We start from the raw sequence: 22829 nt of genomic DNA on the forward strand, positions 1-22829 counted from the left end.
TGTATGCACAAGAATATGGTTTCTTATGTTTAACACTGACTCTCATATTCACAAACTCCTAAATCAACCAACACAGGCAATTCCCATTATAAACATTAAATCCAGCAGGTTTAGAGGTCTTAATCTGCTATCCTAAAACATGCATGACACAAAGCTGCAATTTTAGCAATCGACGCCATCATGTGGTAATATTTGAGTACAGCCTTTACATTTGGAAAAGTTGCTAGACAATATATTCAAATGATATTACTTATAGTAAGGTTAGTAGCCTAAATATATTTTATAGGCCTACACAAGATTTTAGATTGCAATAATTAATTGTTATTTAATTAAGTTAGTTATTTTCCATCTTTTACACTCTTTACCCTAGTACGAATATACAAGTAATGTAATGTTATTAATTCTAATATAATATTGTCATAAAAGGCAACACAAGGAAAGGTTTGGATATATATAGCACATATCTTGCACATATGTAATTCAAAAAAACTTTTCAAGGTGTGAAAACTGCACTTATGTAAAATTAACAGAAAAGTGAAATAATTCATATTTAAAGCACAAAGTGCATATTTAAAACCACATTCACATATGTGACCCTGGACGACAAAACCAGTCTTATGGGTCAATTCTTCCAAATTGAGATTTGTACATAAACTGAAAGCTGAATAAACCAGCTTTTTGTTAGGATCGGACAATATCTGGCAGAGGTACAATAGTTTAAAACTCTGGAATCTGAGGGTGCAAAAATATATAAATATTGAGAAAGTCGCCTTTGAAGTTGCTAAAAAATAGTTTTTAAATAAAGTTTTTATATATTCAGTGCAGGGGATTTACAAAATATCTTCAAGAAACGTGACATAATAACCTCATGATGTTTGGCATAAAAGAAAATTCGACCATTTTTAACCGTATAATGTATTTTTGGCTTTTACTAAAACTGCCCCCGTGCTACGTAAGACTGGTTTTGTGATACAAGTTCAAATATCACCAGTGAAAAATAAGTGTATACCGAAATGCAAGAAATAAAGCGCACTTGCGCCGCGGTGCATTGTGGGTGTGCGCGGAGAAGTAAAATGGCGGACTTGGCGAACGAAGGTAGGCAACCGTGTGAATTCGCGTAACGCGCAAAGTAAAGGAAATAAACGGCCACCGTGACCCGTCCGTGTCACGTTTGTATCCGTTAACGTCCCACGTGTGAAATCGACACGTTCTGTGTTTATAAGTGGCTCCGACGCGGAGTTTGCGTGGATGTTCAGCGCGCATTAGCCAATGAGTGTGTTAGCTTAGCGGGCTAACCAGCGCTCTGACTGACTGGCTGACAGACTGTGTATGTCGGAGCTAACAGGCTAACCCCGGCCTCTCTCCGTGTTTCTCTTTTTTGATTTTAGGCGGGTGGAAACGCACGCACTCGCCCCGGCAGTCTCGCGCGCGACATGCGTACACACTCCCTCAAAAACATGAATTCGATGCATGTCGACCCGTATGAGACTGTTTTTGTGCGCAAAACTGCGAGACCGAGTGATTAAAATGTATTTAAGGTTTTAGCATCGGCCTACTGATGTTTCTTTCGGGTTGTAGTCAAAGCCAGAGCTCAGTTCCTGTCTGTGTGATGCATATTTTGATCCTGTCAAACACCGCATACATTGATTTATTTTTAACGCAATGTTAGGAGTGATGTGAAACGTTGGCCGGATCCATAAACAGCGACGTGTTTTATATTATAATTACATGACACCAGTTTATTCATATACGTTTCCCTTTATTTCTATTTTTATGATGCAGTTGTGGGTATTGTGGTTTGTGCAAACATGAGTGTGGTATTTTTGTGCAGTATTTAACACTGTGTGTGTTGTTTTATTGCATTCGCGTGTTAATTCAGTGCATGAATTTAGTTGTCAGTGTTTGAATGGGGAGCAGATAACGTTATCAGTTTGTTAAATGTGGTTGTTTTATTAATGCACAGAAATGAAAGCAAATGTTTGGTGGGTGGGGTAACGCTGGTGAGTGAGTTGCTCAACTCGTGTTTTTGGCTAACTTGGATTTTTGTTTCGGTCTGATCTCACTGCACGAGCTTTAAAGCACGTTGATCTGATAAAAAACGAAACGCGTCGATTCATGCACGCATCAGACCCGACGCGAGACCGGCAGAGGGGGCGGTGCCGCCTCCTCTGTCCAGCCGTCTGTCGATGCTCCTCACGCGGCTCGTGTCGCTACCGGGGCTCGCTGCCTGTGCTCGCGAAGGCCCGCCCACCCGTCTCCTGCCCCGGGTTGAAATGCAACCCCGTGCGCACATGATTTGCCCCCTGAAGGATTCTAATGTCCTGGTGTACAGCAGCCTTGAGTGATGAGGTCACCCATCATGAGGATCTGTGTGTGCGTGCATGCATGCCTGTGTCACCCCCTGACCTAATTTCAGTGATGTGCACGGATTTGTAATGCTGAATGGATGGGGCAGATGACTGGAGGAGAGGTGGGTGTGCATTTGCTTAGGAAGAGCAGTTGTTTATGGCTACAGGTGTGCATGGGTCTGTTGGCACACCTTCCTGTTTTGTAAAGGCATTTGGTAGATTTGTTTTAAACCGGATGAAAAATGCCATAATTTGCTAAAAAATCCGATATGCGATTTACGTTTATGAAATCTATAAGATATTAAAACATATATACATGCATCACTCTGTCTGGCGAGTCTCTGCTTCCTGTCTCGATTTAAAACTTTACATGGCTATACATTACTTCAAGTATTGAAATCATTCAGTTATTGCAAACCATTGGGAAAAGTGGGGAAAGCACATTCTCAACACATTTCATAATTTCACAATCCTACTGTATAGCTATGTTTACAGCCCGTATTATCACAGGTACATCTACATTTCTGTACGTCTTATGAATGATTTTTTATTTTGCGGGTTTGATGCTTCGTTTAAAAATATCACAGGCTGGTCAGCCTGATCACGTCTCTTTTGTTTATTCATGAAACAATGACGTTTATTTTAAAACCCCTCGAATGTTCCAGTGGACGGGGTCTAGTGTTTTATCAGTTGGTCATGGCAAGAATCATAGTAACGTAGTTTAGAGCAGTGGTTCTCATACTTTTTCATTGTAAGGCCCCCTTTGCGAAGGCTGCAGTGCTTTGCGGCCCCCCAAATAATACTTATTAGTCTTAAACTTCGAATTGTTTTAAACCAATAACACATTCAGTTACAATGCTGGAACATTAGGGTCGTAACATCAATATGGGATGCGATCTGGTAAAATATAACACATGTTGAAAATTAGCATTTTATAGATTTTGATACCATATGAAAGCTGGGTTCAACCTCTTTCCAGAGCTGTTTTTATTAAGAGAACGAGAGCTCTGCCAGGAGTCCTAATAGCATCGCATTACTACACAAGGACGCTAACAAACATTACTAGTAACTACTAAGTCGAGAAGCAAGTTTAACATTGTTTATCATGGACAAAGTGTCAGAACTTTTGATCATCCCTTGTGTGTTTTGCGATCGCGGTCCGGCGGCGGCTTGCATGAACAGTGGACCGGGGATAACTCCCGGTGCTCCAGACAGTGAGCTCCACCATCTCACGATAACGGCGTATAAAAAAACTTTGCATGCTGTAGTTTGCAGAAGACTGGCGTGAAATGTGCATTGATACGTCTTCATTCTTCATTCATTTATTGTCAAAGAGAGGGAAAGTTATGAGTGTTTTTTTTGCAGCTCTGTTGCATGTCCTTAAACATTTTACATTTATGCATTTGGCAGACGCTTTTATCCAAAGCGACTTGCATTGCTTTGTATTATACATTTGTCTCTGACTATGTGCAATCCCCTGGGATTGAACCCTTGACCTTGGCATCGCTAGTGCCACTGAGCCACAGGAAAGCCAATGTCAATTTTGCCACAAGACTTTCAGAGATGATAGACAATAATAATTGAATGAAAAAAGTAGCTTTCAATCTGCTATTTTATGTTCCTGAAAATGTTGCAGTGCGACATCCGACGTGTTGTCCCAGATCGCATCACATTAGGGATGTTCATATTAATCGTTTAACCATTAGCCGATAGTAAAACCCTATGACCGATTACTATTATCAGTTATGGCTGGGCAGATTTTTCTATTCCGTGTATTCCGCGTTAGTAGGCGTGTTTAACTCGGCGCTCTGCAAATTGGGCGCTATTCTGAAAAAAACGAATTAATTAATCCACCCGTAACAAATGAACCTATCAAACATTCTTTTGACCCCCTTCAGTCTGTAGTTTGATGCTCGCCGCTTGAGCGATTTGATGTGACGCGCTAACATCCAGTTTTGGGAGACGCGTGAGGAATAAACATAGAGAATAAACAAACCCAGAGACAGAGAGCAACACACGAATATTGCTCATCTAATAGAGAGTGAAAACGATAAACACCTACAGTACAGACCGCATGAACACCAGTTTATAACACGAGTCAAATACTGTACTCTCACTGTTAGTTCATATGAAAACGTCATTACTATACATGCTGTCTATCTTCCTACTGTATATACATGTGATATAAATATGAATAAATAATACATCTGATTGTCAGAAATTAATTTGATATCTTCAGTACATTTTCATAACTTGTCTACATTTTAACTATGGTGAGCATTTAAATAAACTGTAATAAATAAATTAAATCAATCTAAGAAAAATTCGTTGTAAAATATAGCATTATAATGCGAGATTTCATGAATATGTCCTCACTGTAAAATAATTTACTCATTTCGTGAAATAGGTTTTTGACCATCCTGCCCACCTCTACTAAACGGTTTAACTTCTTTTAATAGAGAAAAAAATAAAAAAATTTTGGAATGACAAATGCAGATAATAAATAATAGATTTTCATGTTTTTTGCATGACAATGAAAGATGTGCTAATACTTGTTAATTTACGTCAACACTTTAAAAGACGTTGGCGCGTGAAGCCACATGTGCCAACAGACATTTCGCTGAGAACTCAAAATGAAGCGAGCGAAAAAAAGTAATGTGTGGGAGCATTTCGACAGAAATGTGCATCTTTGGCAATGGCCACTACAGAAGATGAACAAGCGGTGTCGGATGATGCGGCTGCGCAAGCGCGGGCAGTTAACAGGCTGCGGTCCAGATTATCCCCTCAGCATGTGGATATGCTCCTTTTTTTTAAATATTTTAAAATCGTAATTTGTTAACTATATAATTTATGTGTTTTTTTTTCAGTTTAGGTTTATTTATTTTCGAAATTTGGAAATGATATTCTTCATTTATATTGTGAATAATATTATGTTTGTTCGTTGTTATCAAGGTTCTCTTGTGATCGTTGTTGATCCGTTTTGTACGCTACTGTTTGCACTTTCATAATAAACCCATAAAAATGAGTTTTTACTGGGTCACAGACAATCGGCAACTGTTTTCTTTCAACGTCCGATTTATATAAAAATCTCAGTTAACCTTTAATGTTCGGTTAACGAGTGTCGGTTGTCGGTTGAGAAAATTATCCGAAATGAACATCCCTACATCACATACTATTGATATCGTGTTATCGCAGTAGCAAAATTTGTAATATTATTGTGGTCACATGACTCTATGAAACGTTTGGTCTTCCGGGCCTAACATAGAGAATGTAAAAAAGGTCCTGATGTCAAGGACCATCTGATAATTTTATTTTATAAAAGGGATTTTTAGGTTATTTGACCCATCACATTCTATAACTCATACCTCTAAGCAACAGTCATGATTAGAGGATAAAGATAAGAGGCTTATGGCAAGTTTGCAAAGTCATAATTTTCCATTCCATTGTTCCAATAAGTATCGAACCATTGACTTTATTGCACAGTGATCGTACATCAATTATTTTGGCTTATTTTCTGATGTTTGATTGCATAAAATATATAAGTTTCTAGGGCTGTAGTCAACCAAAGAAATGCTTAGTCGACCAAAGTCCTGTCCTGCGCAGCGATCAGTCGACTAAAAAAAAAAAAAAAAAAAAAAAAAAAAAAAGACGCGATGTTTTGCATTTTGATTGAACATTTATTAAACAATCGTCATAGAACATTTATAAAACAACAACGAAAAGACATCAATAATACATACAACTATAATAATAATACAATTCTTTGAAAATTAAGTGATTTTTTTTAAATAGCCGAAATTAAAGTATTTAAAGTTGGGGATGAAACATAGGCTAAAAAAAATAGGCAACTGGTCGACCAATGAGAATGTCAGTCGACCAAGACGGCATCGACCGATTAGTCGACTAAACGACTAAAGTTGACAGCCCTATAAGTTTCTATAATAAAGAAAATGCCACAACATCTGTGGCCACAGGCCGTATTATGAGAACCTCTGGTTTAGAGAATGAATGGCACATAACACTGAAACGAACACAGTTATTTTTATAGGTAGACAGATATATTAACATATAGTTGGAATTTCTTTTATTTACATTATTTGACCTAGGTCACTCAAAAATCAACATTTTCATCATTTATTCATGTAAATCTTGAGAATCCTACAGAACACAGATATTTAGAAGAATGTTGATAATCAAACAACACCCAATTGACTTCCATTGTATGATCACAAAACCACTGAGACATTTCTCATAATATCTGTGTTCACTGTAGAGCTGCAACTAACGATTATTTTAATAATCGATTAATCTGTCGATTATTTGTTCGATTAATCGATGAATCGGATACAAATTTTTAAAAGCATTCATTTTCAACCCTTTATTGAAAAATAGAACTGACATTGCAAAACATATTTCAAAAGCTTTATTATTACTTATTATATTATTATTACAGCTGGCTGTGGTTTACATGATGCATTTCCCATCAAGAAGCCTCTCATGGTTTGCTGTTTTTTTCTGGAATTTTTTCGGGTCTCTCTGATGGTCTTTCCTCTACCTCCGCTCTGCTTTTTTAATTTATTTTTTCTCCGCTATGCTGCGCGGCGCGATCAACTTTTATAAGTCCTGTGACACACTAGATGCGTGGCGTGAGCGTCTCAGAAGCCTGGCGTGACCGTTTTTAAATCGGCTCCCATGTTAACAGGTTAGAGCTTGCACACTGCCTGCGTGAGACGAGCCGCACGGAAAACGCGTGCATGCTAGGAATTGAATCGACGCCTATTTTTCACGAGACACGCAAGCGTGTTGGAAGCGTTTCCAGGCAAAATAGAATAGGAAAAGATGTTTATATGTAATTTTGTACACGAATACATATTAATGAATGCCATTTTGATGTTTGAAAGCTAATCATCATTTATTTGAACGTATTTTCAAATTGAATTTCATTAAACCAACATCTACACGTTACGGGGTTTACATGTCCACTGTAGAAAACATCAGGACTTAAATCATGTTTATAATGCATTTTTGGAGAAACAACAAGTGAATATTGAAATAAATTATACATTAATATTCCTATTAAGTATGAGATATTATTACTAAAATGTTGCAAATGAATTAGGGCTGCAACAACGAATCGATAAAATCGATAAAAATCGATTATTAAAAATGTTGGCAACGAATTTCATTATCGATTCGTTGTATCGCGCGACTATAACGCGCGCCACATGTTTGAGTGGCGTGAGCGTGGCGTTTCTGTAGCGTGTCAGCAGCGTGTCAGCTCTGCCTCTGTGGCGGCTGCGTCGTGTTTTCTGTATCTTTGCACACCAGCACCGTGCCTGACGCGGCGCTGGCGCGCTGCTGCTGCTATAGGTGACATAGAGGGAGGCCGCTGACAGACAAGGGTCTTGTATTCACGACATGTTTAAACTTTTTTCACATAACCTACACCTTCCAAAATCCGAAAAATGAGTAAGTAGGCTGTCTGTTTATTTAAATAACATTTCCAAATGTTTTGTAGCTTTATTACCTGATGTTGGACCGTCACTCAGATGACACACTAGACTACGTTGTTATTGTAGTGTGTCATATTTTTTTCCATTTTTAATCACATTGTTAAGAGCATAAAAAACAAAAATAATTCAGTCACCAATACATTTTGGGGTTTAATACGAACCACAATTCGTATTAAGATGATTCTCAGATATGTTATTAAAGATGTAACGTAATCAATTGATGCACGAGTTTACTTTATGCAATATGTGTTTAAGATGGACATAAATTAATATTCCCATTCAATGCAATGTATCTTTTCATTGGATATAGCCTAAGCATTTTCTTGGAGGAAGATTTTATGGAAAAAAGTAGTTAATTGGAGTATTCATTTGCAACATTTTAGTAATAATATCTCATACTTAATAGGAATATTAATGTATAATTTATTTCAATATTCACTTGTTGTTTCTCCAAAAATGCATTATAAACATGATTTAAGTCCTGATGTTTTCTACAGTGGACATGTAAACCCCGTAACGTGTAGATGTTGGTTTAATGAAATTCAATTTGAAAATACATTCAAATAAATGATGATTAGCTTTCAAACATCAAAATGGCATTCATTAATATGTATTCGTGTACAAAATTACATATAAACATCTTTTCCTATTCTATTTTGCCTGGAAACGCTTCCAACACGCTTGCGTGTCTCGTGAAAAATAGGCGTCGATTCAATTCCTAGCATGCACGCGTTTTCCGTGCGGCTCGTCTCACGCAGGCAGTGTGCAAGCTCTAACCTGTTAACATGGGAGCCGATTTAAAAACGGTCACGCCAGGCTTCTGAGACGCTCACGCCACGCATCTAGTGTGTCACAGGACTAAAAAAAGTTGATCGCGCCGCGCAGCATAGCGGAGAAAAAATAAATTAAAAAAGCAGAGCGGAGGTAGAGGAAAGACCATCAGAGAGACCCGAAAAAATTCCAGAAAAAAACAGCAAACCATGAGAGGCTTCTTGATGGGAAATGCATCATGTAAACCACAGCCAGCTGTAATAATAATATAATAAGTAATAATAAAGCTTTTGAAATATGTTTTGCAATGTCAGTTCTATTTTTCAATAAAGGGTTGAAAATGAATGCTTTTAAAAATTTGTATCCGATTCATCGATTAATCGAACAAATAATCGACAGATTAATCGATTATTAAAATAATCGTTAGTTGCAGCTCTAAAATGAATACTCCAATTAACTACCTTTTTCCATAAAATCTTCCTCCAAGAAAATGCTTAGGCTATATCCAATGAAAAGATACATTGCATTGAATGGGAATATTAATTTATGTCCATCTTAAACACATATTGCATAAAGTAAACTCGTGCATCAATTGATTACGTTACATCTTTAATAACATATCTGAGAATCATCTTAATACGAATTGTGGTTCGTATTAAACCCCAAAATGTATTGGTGACTGAATTATTTTTGTTTTTTATGCTCTTAACAATGTGATTAAAAATGGAAAAAAATATGACACACTACAATAACAACGTAGTCTAGTGTGTCATCTGAGTGACGGTCCAACATCAGGTAATAAAGCTACAAAACATTTGGAAATGTTATTTAAATAAACAGACAGCCTACTTACTCATTTTTCGGATTTTGGAAGGTGTAGGTTATGTGAAAAAAGTTTAAACATGTCGTGAATACAAGACCCTTGTCTGTCGGCGGCCTCCCTCTATGTCACCTATAGCAGCAGCAGCGCGCCAGCGCCGCGTCAGGCACGGTGCTGGTGTGCAAAGATACAGAAAACACGACGCAGCCGCCACAGAGCTGACACGCAACAGAAACGCCACGCTCACGCCACTCAAACATGTGGCGCGCGTTATAGTCGCGCGATACAACGAATCGATAATGAACTTCGTTGCCAACATTTTTAATAATCGATTTTTATCGATTTTATCGATTCGTTGTTGCAGCCCTAGTTCACTGAAGAAAAAGTCACATTAGGGATGTGCGCTACGACTAATTTGACAGTCGTTTAAACGAAAGTTTTCTAACCGTGTAGTCGACTAGTCTAAAACTTTACATATGGCCTATGTAAGGCTAAAGAATGTATGCTATTAATCAAACTGTTCATTGCCAATATTTAACGTAGCTAAAACAGTTTCCTTAGATTATGATTGTTAATTTTCTGCGTTTCATGCTGATAAATCGACTGGATCGTTTTAGCGGCTGCAAGAAATGACGCGATATGCATTTGTTTGCTTTGGCTGGTCTGTTCCTGGGCCTACAATTTGTAGCCTGTACAAAGTTTAAGTAGCCTACAAGTTATAAGGGTAGGCCTATAGCTTTTCAACATACAAGATAGCCTACATTAAATCATGATTTTATTATTTATAAAGCAATGTGTGCAGACAAAAGGCGAATAGAAAGTGCAGAGCAAATGAAAAAGCCGCTAATAAACCATACTGCCCAAATGAGCTAATTTATAGAACATACAGTACATAGGCTAAACACTTGAGTGATTATGATGTTAAGATTATTTTACGTTTTGATGAAAGTCGGCTCAATGTTTGTGAACAATTACTCCGTCTGAGGAATCTACGCAAACACTGCTAGGGCACACAGATGACAGTGCTAAGCGATCATTGTTTATTCAAGCGCTTTTTTTGTGATAAACATAATGAAAGAAATTTCAGAGCTGTAACATTCTTATCTCAGTTTTACAGAGTGTGCTCCACCTTATTTACAGCTCATTCTGCCATCAAATAACGTCAATCCATCTTTCAAGCATTTTAATGGTAATGGTAATAATAAGAATATGCGTAATAGACAGAGCTGAGTGTTTGTGTGAAGTGCGTTTTGTCGTGGTGGTTTGTGTGTTACAATAATCAATGGCACACCGCACTGAGTCCATGTAACTAGATGTGGATGCAGAATCCTGTTATATAAACATGTCATCTGGCCGTTCTGCATGTCTGAGTGAATTATGAGCGAATCACGTGTGTTGAACATTCAGCACGAGTGATGGTTGAGGGTTTATCTGCGTCTGCACTGTATGAGGACATGAACTTCATTTCCAGAGTTACTCTGAGAGTTTATTTTACCAGCATATTACATTTTGAGATAAACTATCGGCTCGAGTGAAGCTATCGGAAACACACAAGAAATTGAGTGTCTTCCTCAAGAAGAAGAAAATTGTAGTGCCCTTGTTGTAAATTGATGAACACTGTCAAGTTAGTCAAGATAGTCAAGTTAAAAAAGACTACAGTGTCTAAGAATTTTACTGCAGTTTACTATAGTAAATACTATAGAGGGTATGAACGTGTCGTCACTTTTGTGAGCACGGGAGCGTGCCCTTACGCGGGGCAAAACACTCAGCAAAATGACTGCTTACAATATCAGGAAACGCAATTCCACGCAACATTTCAGTGTATAGTAAGACCTGATTCCTTTGTAGTCACAGTGAAGCCGTAAGTGTAAGTGACCGTCACTGTCAACTCCAGCTGCTTGTAATTTCAGCAGATAATTGCGCCTTTTATTTCCAGATTCATTCACTCAGGGGAACGCGTGTCCTGTAGCTCAAGGGGGCGTCGGAAAGTGACATCAATGCACACCCTCTATAATATAAAACCGTTATTTATGTGGACAAATCTACCACTGTTATATAGTAAAAAAGCAAATTTCGGTAGTCTAAAAACGATATGGTCCTAATTCATCCATCTGTCTGTAACATTGTGTTTTGTCAGTAACCTGCCTATTGTATGATGTACTGCACTTGCATATTTGTTTTAAGGATGACAACAGATGATTTATACCTGTGCTACTACTGTTTGGCCTGTGCTGCCAAACCTTAAACATCTCTAGCACAAGTGCTATGTGCAAAAAAGTTAACTTACAGCCTTAACACTAATAATAATTACCGCTTGCCTTTGTTTTAAAGCAGTCACGGAGAGTAAGCCTATAACCAAATTCTGGCGGCAAAAGCAGGCTCTAGTTAAAATGCTTAAAAGCAAACTTCACCAATCTATGTCCGTAACAATTATATTGATTATTAGGGCTGGGAATCGATTGGTCCCTTACGATTCGATTCAGAATCTATACTTGATGTACTTATTACGTTAGTAATTATGTTAATTATAGTAAACAGCATACAGAAAACATCATTACGTCACATTTCTCCGTTCCAAGTATGACCAGTGTTGGCAAATTTGCACTTTCGCTTCTAGTCTTTGAACCGGCGCAAATTGTACTTTAATACAACTGAATGCCCAATAAAGCCATTCTCATTGACATTTTCTGTTGTCAGACATTAAAACAAGTGTATAAAAGTAAATAAACGCGAATCATAAGCGCACATGTTAAACGGCAGTCATTTTCACAAATTGACACATTCTCTGACAAAATCATCATACACATATAAAGGCAATATTACTGTATTTGTCTAGTGCAGTGCGTGAGCTGGCTTACGGTATGATCATGTTGTTAAGGTTTTGGGAAACGCTATATTGCACTCATTGACAATTCAGCTGCAGTATGGTCAGTTGGACGCGCTGTTTCTCCCTGCCGCTCACTGCACATAGTAGAAAGACCATCCTGATAACTTTTTAGTTTATATTGAGGATAAATGTTTCTCTTTCTTTTCTGCTTGTGTATGAGCCGGTGTTTCTCCGCTTGTGCTCGTGGTTGACTTCCACCTTTTTTCTTCCGATGAAATCACAATGTTATACTTACTTACTTCTTCATATTTCCACAAGCACTGAACATTCATTAACGTGAACGTTATTGCTACTACTATCCAGTAGATGTCACGTTTCTTTTTACAGTGGGTGGGTGTTACAACAGAGAGCATTGCTTCATTAACATGGCAGATCCGCGGGTGTGTCGTCGAATTTAACATCTCCTTCACATAAAAGACCGCGGTTCATATGATTGTAGCCTCTCTTTACAGCTAATTTTGTAAAATTCTGTTTGTTATACTGTATCTTTAATGTAAAATGACCTGTTTTGTTTCAATATACCCAAGTTACCCGTCACTATGGTGCAGGGCGGCGTTACGTGGTTATTAGCATGCTCGTGACATCACCATGATGTACTTGCGTTTACTCTCGAAACTTGCTGTATTTTAATACAACTGAATTCCTAATAAAGCCGTTGTTGTTTTATTTATATATTTAATGTTTCTGTTGTCAGTCATAAAATCATAATTACAGACAAATGATTATATTTCTATGTTTAGTAAGTAACGCTTTTAAATGGTGTTTTGTACTCACTTAAAAGTAAGCTGCGGTTTGGTCATGAATGCCGCTCACGCCAAGAAAGACATTTTCGATTAACGCGACCTCTGAAGTTTGTGGCTCTTCATTTCATCTTTGTATTCACCCTTGTAATGTGATATTTACTGATATTTTCTTAGAAATATCTTTAGGATTTGTATTAAATCTAAATGAAAGCATTGTTCGCCAAACCCACTTACCTCGCATCTTTGAGCAACACACACATGGAAGCCATACTGAACAAGATCACTGGGAAGAAAATGTGGGTTTTGGTTGATGAAACGACTGACATTCGAGATAGCAGCATTTTAAACAGTGTTATAGGCAAGTCAGTAATAATTGGGGATCATAATAAGTATAATAACAAATTAGTAATCATCTAAAATTATATACAATTCATTTTTTGTACTAATTTCCCTTCTGGTATTTAAAATTCAATACATAGAGGCAGATTGTTGCTGCTGCGAGAAATAAATAGAAAATGTAATACTAGGTATAACCATTAGATGTGGTATGGACCCATATAAACAGCAGCTTGTGAATAAAATGAATTTCATAGGGCCCTAGTCTCAAGACCAAAAGCATTCAGACAGCAGTCTGATTCAAACAATATGCTTTTGTTCCTATAATTTACACAATTATAAATATCTCCACACTACATCAAAAATGTTTGTAAGTGACTGTCATGAGACAAAGACAGTACTGTACTGGATTTGAACTGTGAGCAGCGCGTAGCTGAAGAAGTTTAACCAGAGGAAATTACATTATTTATCGGCGAAAATATACCCAAGTTTTATTGTCCGCCGATACGATAACATAAAAAAAATGGCCGATAATTTATCGTGCATCCCAAATCTATAATCATTGACTCGAATTGAATCGAACGCTTTCGAATCGGAACATCAGACTCGATACCCAACCCTACTTTAGCTCATTATCATTATCTCTGCCTGCATTCTGCGCTTCCGACCATCTGCATTTTCCGCATTGTTTTCGTGTAATCAACTGTTGTTTGCAATGTCGATTAGCGTAACGTTTAAACGACTAGTGGGTTAGTCTCGCACATCTAGTCACAATAGAAAACAGGTTTTCAATCACATGAAATTATTATTCTTGGGTGAACTAATCCTTAATCATCTCATTTACAGTAAATTGTTAAATGTGCAGTTAAGTGTTCACAGGTTGTCTTTGTCTTTCCTGTGGTTAGTCTTGTTTCTGTACTCATTTCAGAATGTTTTATTTGCTCTTAAGAAGTTTGTCTGCTAATTTATGTCAGATATAGAAACAATGTACTTTGCAGCATATATAAAGGTTGTGTTTTATAATCTTCTGTGCATTTTTCTCTCTGACAGAGAAGCCGGCCATAGCTCCTCCAGTGTTTGTGTTTCAGAAGGACAAAGCGCTAAAGGTTTGTCTACTTTTTAATCTGATATATATATATATATATATATATATATATAGGTTCCATGTGCTATCCACCATGAGCACAATCATTCCAGAAAGATATAACATTCCAACTTGTTAACCTATTAAACGCTTCTTCACTTCATCTGTGGCCTAAAGACTTTATAATATACAGAAAATATAAAAATATTTTGTATGTGTTCTTAAATCATGTTTAGTCAGATCGCAAGCTAGTTTAAATATTGTGATATCACAGGTTGCATGTTATGCTCGGCTCACATCACCATATTGAAATGTTTTAAAAACGTGAGCGACAGAATTTGTTTTCATTACTTGTATATAAGTTGGTATAAAAATACCAAAGTAATATCAAAGGATTAGACACGCTTAGTTGATTTTATTTATTGATGCAAATGCAAAGCTAAACAAGACAGACACTGACCATGAAACGACGAAGAAAACATTATTTACATGCAGGATAAGAAATTCTTCCTTACATGAACAGGACAACAAGCACTACAACACCTCCGTATTTGTTTTTCGGATCAATTATCAGTCGGCATTGAGTTATCAACCCTGTTTACTTTATTTATTATCAACATTATAAACAATAAAGCCAAATATTGTTGTCAGATCTGGGTTTTGTCATTGGGAGTTAGAGAAGAGCAGCGTGTTTTCTCCACCGTCGGCTTGTTGAAAAGACACACAAGAGTAAAAATAGACCTATGTGCTAGTTTTTTTAGCAAGAGCATGTTAAACAAAATAAGAAGGCTAACCATATATCACAGACTGTCATTATACGTTTTTCTCCCAGATGCACGTTGGGAAAATCAAACCGGATATTTGTCTCCCTGAAAAACAGTAGATTTCCTTAATGTAGCCAAGCTGACTAGATAACATGTTTTTTCTCTTGTGTTCCAGAGATCCGCGGATGGGTCGAGTGCGGAGGATGGAGATGGTGAGTTTGCAAAGATACAGTTTTTGCTCAAGTTCGCTCATGTGGATTCTGATCGGTCTATCCATCTGATTTACCGCTTAGATTCAGACCGTGATGAGGGAGAGTACTTTCCCCCAGTAAAGAGAGAGAGGACCTCGTCTCTGACCCAGTTCCCCCCCTCACATTCAGGTGAACATGCTCCCAGTACACAACCCTTCATTCTCAAGTGTGCGACTGACTTTTAAGTGTGTTTTTCATTGAACTGATCTTCTCTGTTTTCTTTCTCAATGTGTTTGCAGTTCCCAAGAATAATATCTTTATGCCCTCAAGTTTATGCCAGTCTCCCACTGGTAATTCAGACTCGGAACCAGGTGAGAAATCCACATTAATCTCGGATCGTCCTGTTGAGTGGAAATGTTCTTCATGTGCCTGTAAACGGACAGTTTACTCTCCTGTCACTTGTCGGTCATGTCGCCCTGTGAACATAGACCAAACCTTTGTGTGCAGCTGTGTAATAATCAATGAATCCATTTTTTGCAACATGCAAAGGTTTAGTGGTCTGAAATTACCCTGAAGGTCCTACATGGAAGTGTTGAATGAGCACAAAGTTAGGCCGAAAATTTTTTTCAGCTACTAACTGGAATGCACTAAAACAAGACCAAGTGAGACTGAGATCAGACTGAATGCGGTCAGAGCAATTTCCTCTCTTAGAAACAAAGTACACAGATGGTGAAAACCACCACTTGCTACATACCGCTCAGTGTATCATGTATCTTTTTGTGAATATATTATTGCGACCTGTTTTAAGTGTTTCTCAAAAGAAATGGATTTATTGTTTATTTATTCAAGATAAACAGTCTCCATTGTGCATACATAGAATTGACATATTGCGGCCTTTTCTGTTTCCCAAGGGCTCTTCACTGCTCTGATGCAATGTTGTGTCTGTGTATAAATGAACTTTGTGTTTGTTTATCTCAGAGATATTATCTAAGGTCGTGTAAGAGATGTTCGCTAAACAGTCGTGCTTCTGTTTGTCTGTCTCAGAAGAGAAGCCCGTTGGGTTTAGGTTGAAGCCCCCGACTCTCATTCATGGCCAGGCTCCCAGCGCAGGTAAGATCAACTCATTCCTGCTTTTTACCTCAAACAAAAAAAACATCATGTTCTCGAGCTTCACGAAAGGGAATTTATTCCTTTTTCAGACCCTTTTTTAACCAAACGCCGCCATCTGTACAGTTTAAAATAGATCCTCTTGCTTTACAGGTGCATCTCAATTAATTAGAATATCGTGAAACAGGTCGATATTTTTTGTCACTCATTTCAGTAAGTGAAAGCCATTACACATGAAGTGAAATATTTCAACCCTTTATTTCTTGAAATTTTGATGATTATGGCTTAAAAATAATGAAAACTCAAAATTCAGTGTCTCAGAAATTTTGAGTATTACATAAGATCAATAAAAGAGGATATTTTAAACAGAAATGTCAGTCTTCTGAAAAGTATGTTCATTTCTATGCACTCAATACTCGGTTGGGCCTCCTTTTGCATGAATTGCTGCATCAATGCGGCGTGGCATAGAGGCATTCAGTCTGTGGCACTGCTCAGGTGTAATGGAAGCCCAGGTTGCTTTGATAGCGGCCTTCAGGTCATCTGCATCATCTTCCTCTTGACAATACTCCATAGATTCTCTATGGGATTCAGGTCAGGCGGGTTTGCCGGCCAATCAAACAAAGTAACACCACGTTCGTTGAACCAGCTTTTGTTACCTTTGGTATTGTGGGCAGGTGCCAAGTCCTGCTGGAAAATGAAGGAAGCATGAAGTGCTCTAAAATTTCCTGGTAGATGGCTGCGTTGACTGTGGACTTAAGTAATACAAAGCACACAGCATTTGTGATACAAACCTTTTACAAAATCAGTCAGACGTTTTCGGCCTCTCACAGGCTAAAACAATCACTTTGAAAACCTTACTATACCAAAACATGTCCTAAAGACAGATATTTGTGCATCAGTGTTCGTCAAGAGGAAGAATCACCTGGAGTGCACACAAAGACGTTGTTGTGTTTTTCCCCTGCTGCGTTTGGTTTCCGATTCAATCCGCTAGTAGGTTGTTTTCCAGGTGTTCCCAGTCAGAAGCCTAAAGAACAGCAACGCAGTGTTCTGAGACCAGCGGTTCTACAGCCTCCTCCCTCCAAATCCCTCACAGAATCCGCCAAGACCAGTACGTCATTACACACCACCCCACATAGCAGTCTGCTAGATCACGTCTCTTTCCTTCATTATACAAGCTGTTTTAATTCACTTTTTTTGTTTTGAGTTTTAGTTTGTACATCACTTTGTGTTGAGAGGTTTTGTCAGAAAGCATCTCTGTAAAAAAAGTTTCATCATCTCGTGCACAATATATCAGTGCTTGTTATTCCCAATAATAACGTTTCGTCGTCATGTTGCCATCAGTTTCTATGTAATCTTTCATCAGTTTGATGACAAAATTATATTGTGTTCGTGTTTTTATTGTGGTGTATGTGCTGACAGACTGTGGAACAAACGGTGTGGGGAAGTTTGGAGACGAGGCGTCGGAGGGTCGATCCGTTTTTCAGAACAACACGGAGACAACGGACAACTCGCCGGTGAGTGTTCTGCACGTCTACTCAGTATTTACTTGATCTTACAAGCGGAGGTTAGTAAGATTTATTCATTTTAGAATCATAACTAGATGTGACTTAACTGTATGTTTGAAACATTAAATGGTTTGGATTGTCTGTGGCTTCTAGCAGTTCTTTGTTGACAGAAAATGTATTGTTGCTCCGGATTTCTCACAGTTGTATTCATTGCAGAAGCGAGAGAAGGACGGAGAGGAAAATGGAGGTGGACCGAAGGAAGACGGCAGCCCGAAGAAGGACAGCGCAGTGGACTCATCATTTGTTTTTGGCCAGAATATCAAAGAGCGAGCAAAGGTCAGGATGGGATTCTGTGTTTTCTGTATGTGTGATCGGATTGGTCAATGTAGCTAAAGTAAATGGAACATTTAATCTCCATTGCGAACGGGACCGATGACAGACAACGGTAGATGATGATTGTTGTGTAATGACAAGTTAACTTTATTCAAATGATAAAAGCATTAAAATATCACAAAATTGTGAACGTTGGTCTATTCGCCCAGCACAGTTTTAAACATTTAAGCAAATGAAATGATCCTCTTGTGTTGTTTACGCTTGAACAGTTGGAGGAAAACAAAGCGCTCAGCAACACAAAGGAAACCACAGATTCTCAGTCTGGCAGCACAAATTATTTCTTACAGTACATGGGCACCTCTAGGTAACCGACTCTAAATCTCTCTGAATCTTTCCTGTGTGTCATCTCTCTCTCTCTGGCTGGAGTGTAATGTCCTGCTGATCTGTAAATCTCTGTTTTCAGCAGTAACGCCGCCAACAACTCAGATAAAGACTCCAAGTTTGTCTTCGGCCAGAACATGTCTGAGAGGGTTCTGGTGAGTGGAGAAACTGCAAACGCTGCAGATTACATCAGACTCGTATTAATATATTAAATGAGTTTATAGGTATACGGGCAAAGTTTTTACCACATGCATTTGTGTTTAAAAAATCCAAAGATTTCCCAGTCATTTCAGAATTTTCACATCCATAACTATGTTTGTATTTGTACTCAGTATTTATTAGACAGGATTTTAATCCGTCATTAAGAAGCTTTATTTTTGAAGCTACGTGAACTTCGATGCTTTATTTTTGAAGCTACGTGAACTTCGATGCTTCGAAGCATCGAAGTTCACGTAGCTTCAAAAATAAAGCATCGAAGTTCACGTAGCTTCAAAAATAAAGCATCGAAGTTCACGTAGCTTCAAAAATAAAGCTTCTTAATGACGGATTAAAATCCTGTCTAATAAATACTGAGTACAAATACAAACATAGTTCATGTCTCTGCTGCTGTATTCCTCGTGAATGAGTACATGAAAATGAAATATTTTATCTTCTATGAGGAACCATCCCTTCTCTATTTCTAGGCCGTTACTAATTCTGATTTGTGCATTTTTAATTCACAGAAATCTTATCTTTTTTTACAGATCTATAAGGCATGATTATTTTTCTTTTTAAAACCTCAAACTACTGTATAGATTTATATATTCTGATGTCTGGACACCATCAACGGTGGTTTAGCAAAATAAAAAACAGATGTTTCAGTATATTGGTATTAAATACATTCTCTGAGAGTTTATAAAACACATTTTGACTTGAAACATCCATAACGCGGGGATTGCTCACATGCGTACACGCAACGCAGATGTATGTCTGCACTTTGAATCTCAGTCACCTCTCAGATCATACACACACTCAAACCCAGATCCTTCACTGTGTAACTTGAACAACATGATGGCGACTGATTTATGGCTTTATTTTTGGCCGAACTGTTCTTTTAAATCAAAAACACCAGTTTATACAGTAGATTGCTGTCGCTGACTTGTTTTTGTGTAATTCATATCAGAGCCCACCTAAAGGAGGCGAGACGTTCACAGAGAGCAGTAAAGACACATTAGTTCCAGTTTCAGAGCCGTCATCACAGGAGGCCACGCCTGAGAAGAGTATGTGCTCATTTACACTCACTACCAACACAAGAATAATGTTAGACGTGTGTTGTATATCATGTTTTCTCTCTCATGTGTGACTGTCAGATCACAGTGTGACCGAGTCTCTTGAAGAGTCGGCAGCTGCTTACACCAAAGCCACTGCCAAGAAGTGCATTCTGGAGAAGGTGGAGGTGCGAACCGGAGAGGAATCGGAGAGCAACGTGTTACAGGTGAGACGTCATCTGTAACCAACAATTCGCAGATTTGCTCTTAGCCTTTAGTTTACGGTTCTTAGCCTTTAGTTTACGGTTTTGACTGTGGACAGAAAGTGTGGTCCATTTGGGAAGAAAATGACCATTTGACCGTAATGAAATGAATTTTTCAAATGAATTCAAGAAAATTGTTGGAAATGTATGTGAGAGATGTGAACGTGTCTGGTGTCCACAGATGCAGTGTAAGTTATTTGTGTTCGACAAACCTGTTCAGTCGTGGGTGGAGCGAGGCCGCGGTCTGCTCAGACTCAACGACATGGCGTCCACCGACGACGGCATGTTACAGTCTCGATTAGGTAAGAGCGCCGGCGAGTCCGTCCCTTCTCTTCACAGGGACCCGATTGTGTCATCTTTATCCACCAATCTGCTTCTGTCTATTGCAGTGATGCGTACACAGGGCAGCCTGCGGTTGATTCTCAACACAAAGCTGTGGCCTCAGATGCAGGTGGACAAAGCAAGCGAGAAAAGCGTTCGGATCACTGCCATGGACACCGAGGACCAGGGCGTGAAAGTCTTCCTCATATCGGTAACACTTTCACTCGCACGTTTTCGATTCCATGTGTTGAATAGGTTCGACTTGAAACCCGATGACCGCTTCTGATGTTTCTCAGGCGAGCTCTAAAGATGCCGGTCAGCTGGCCGCAGCTCTGCATCACAGAATCTTGGCCCTGCGAAGCCGCGCTGAGCAAGAGACCGAGAGCATGCCCGCACCGGCCGAACCGGAGATACCACAGTCGAATGAGGATGACAGCGACGATGATGAGACCGGGAACAGCACCGGTGCAGTGAACTCCAGCGTCAGCGGTACGGTCGCTGTCACTTTATCTGTGAATATAAAGCCTCTGTTTGGAGAGGAACGTGAGATTAATAGCTTTACATTTGTGTGTTTTTCAAATGCTGTAAGACAAAGAAATATACAGCGCATTCACTTAAAAGGTTTTTTCATCTGGACATGAAACCAAAAATGAAATATTGATACTAAATGTAAATAATAAATAAACATAAAAGGATATCACTTACATAGCCAATTACAGTATTGACATCAAACACAAATAAATGCGTACCAGATCCAGGGTTTACATTGTTTATTTTTCTCTTTCAGGTAACTGTGAGAACAGTGAGATGGCGAACGCCGAGAGCACATAGCACTCTGAACCTCCGCTCGACAGACAACTGCCCACCAGGGTTTTAGTGCAGGCGTCTTCGTGCAAAGCCCAGACCTGCACGGCCCCGCGAAGCGATACTGTGGACCCCCAGGGGGCGGAGTCTCTCTTACTCAAACTTCTGTAGTTCATTTTTCCCCTTCTACATTTATTGTAAATCTGGAATTGATTTTTTTATCGTTTTGTTTTGTTTTTAGTTCTTGTTTTTCCTTTTGGACTGCAAATAAACAAATTAAAGACAACAAAAAAGGAAAAAAATACAGAGACTTCTCCATGAATGGCTTTGGACTTGGTTGCTCATCATATTGATGAGTTTGGGGCGTTTCTCTTTTCGTTTAAACACGACTGCAGTTTCTACCGTGGGACCGTTTTGTACTCATCCTCTGTCTCTTTTCGCTGTCTGTTGGCTTCAGATCACATCTTGACCTCACCACTCAAAGGCTCTTGCATCATCACGCTTACTGGCCAATCAGCTTGCCGGAGGCACCACAGTCATCTGTTGTACCCCTGTGTTTAGTGAAGTCGTAACATTTTTCCGATCCCCAGGTTGATTTCCATGCGTCTCCTGGATATCTCCACCGGTTTCTAGGACAAGCGGACCCACTTAACTAGTCTGCGAAGATGGTAGTTAGATTTCTCATCTGTGTTAACAAATAAAGGACTAAACCAGCACATGGACTCGTGCTGTAGTGAATCTGTTTCTAGAAGTCGCCCCTCGTATACGAGAAAACTATGGTCACCCTATTGTCTCTTGATAACATCAGAATCATCTGTGTAGCTTCATATAGGGGCAGATGTTTATCATTCGTTTTTAGTTGATTTGATGAGAAGTTAACGTTTGAAACCGCATCTCGATATTTGTTTTTTTTCATATTTCGAGGGTTTGTATTGTGTTGGCCTTTTTTAAATATTGATTTACTATATTAACTTTTTATCTATTTTCATGTCATTGGAGACCATATGTCAGAATGGAGATTTTTCTTCGTGTGTTGGAAGTTTTGAGTGAATTTAGACGGCAAAAGGACAAAAAAAAACTTGTACTCTTGAATGTTCTGTACATTTCTATGCGTATATTATCACTTACTAGCACACAGTGTCTCCAACCTCCTTTACAAAATAAATAGTAATATCAAAGTTAAAAAAACATTTGAAATAAATTTTTGTCTTATGTCAACAGTGCGGGCCTGTAGTTCAGTTTCTCTCATGAGGGTGTTTAAATGCCTAAAATGTGTTATCTTGCTAAAACAATCATGCATTTTATATTTTGAATAAGCTAGCATTTTGCGCTGTTACACATTGACACACAACACTTTAACATTTTCACTACTGTTACATCAAGTGTTTTGCATCATAGTACATCTAAAACG

General features: G+C 38.5%; 1 protein-coding gene across 6 annotated transcripts; it reads left to right on the plus strand.

Moving 5' to 3' along the window:
* Positions 1-1011: 1011 nt before the first annotated feature.
* Positions 1012-22636, plus strand: ranbp3b (RAN binding protein 3b). 6 transcript variants are annotated; one of them, XM_079453264.1, is made up of 17 exons: positions 1012-1095; positions 14469-14524; positions 15442-15478; positions 15560-15646; positions 15757-15828; positions 16502-16567; positions 17559-17672; positions 17984-18078; positions 18286-18405; positions 18672-18766; positions 18869-18938; positions 19946-20042; positions 20133-20257; positions 20475-20595; positions 20683-20825; positions 20911-21103; positions 21402-22636. In XM_079453264.1, exons 1-17 carry the CDS (start codon positions 1014-1016, stop codon positions 21443-21445), a joined length of 1617 nt encoding a protein of 538 aa, XP_079309390.1. In that variant the 5' UTR covers positions 1012-1013; the 3' UTR covers positions 21446-22636. The 6 variants fall into 6 exon arrangements, with proteins under 6 accessions (XP_079309390.1, XP_079309391.1, XP_079309389.1 ...); XM_079453265.1 differs by having other exon boundaries at positions 1036-1095; positions 17571-17672; positions 18866-18938; XM_079453263.1 differs by having other exon boundaries at positions 1054-1095; positions 18866-18938.
* Positions 22637-22829: the final 193 nt, after the last annotated feature.

This window comes from Barbatula barbatula (assembly GCF_947034865.1).
Source record: "Barbatula barbatula genome assembly, chromosome: 3".
Taxonomy (NCBI): domain Eukaryota; kingdom Metazoa; phylum Chordata; class Actinopteri; order Cypriniformes; family Nemacheilidae; genus Barbatula; species Barbatula barbatula.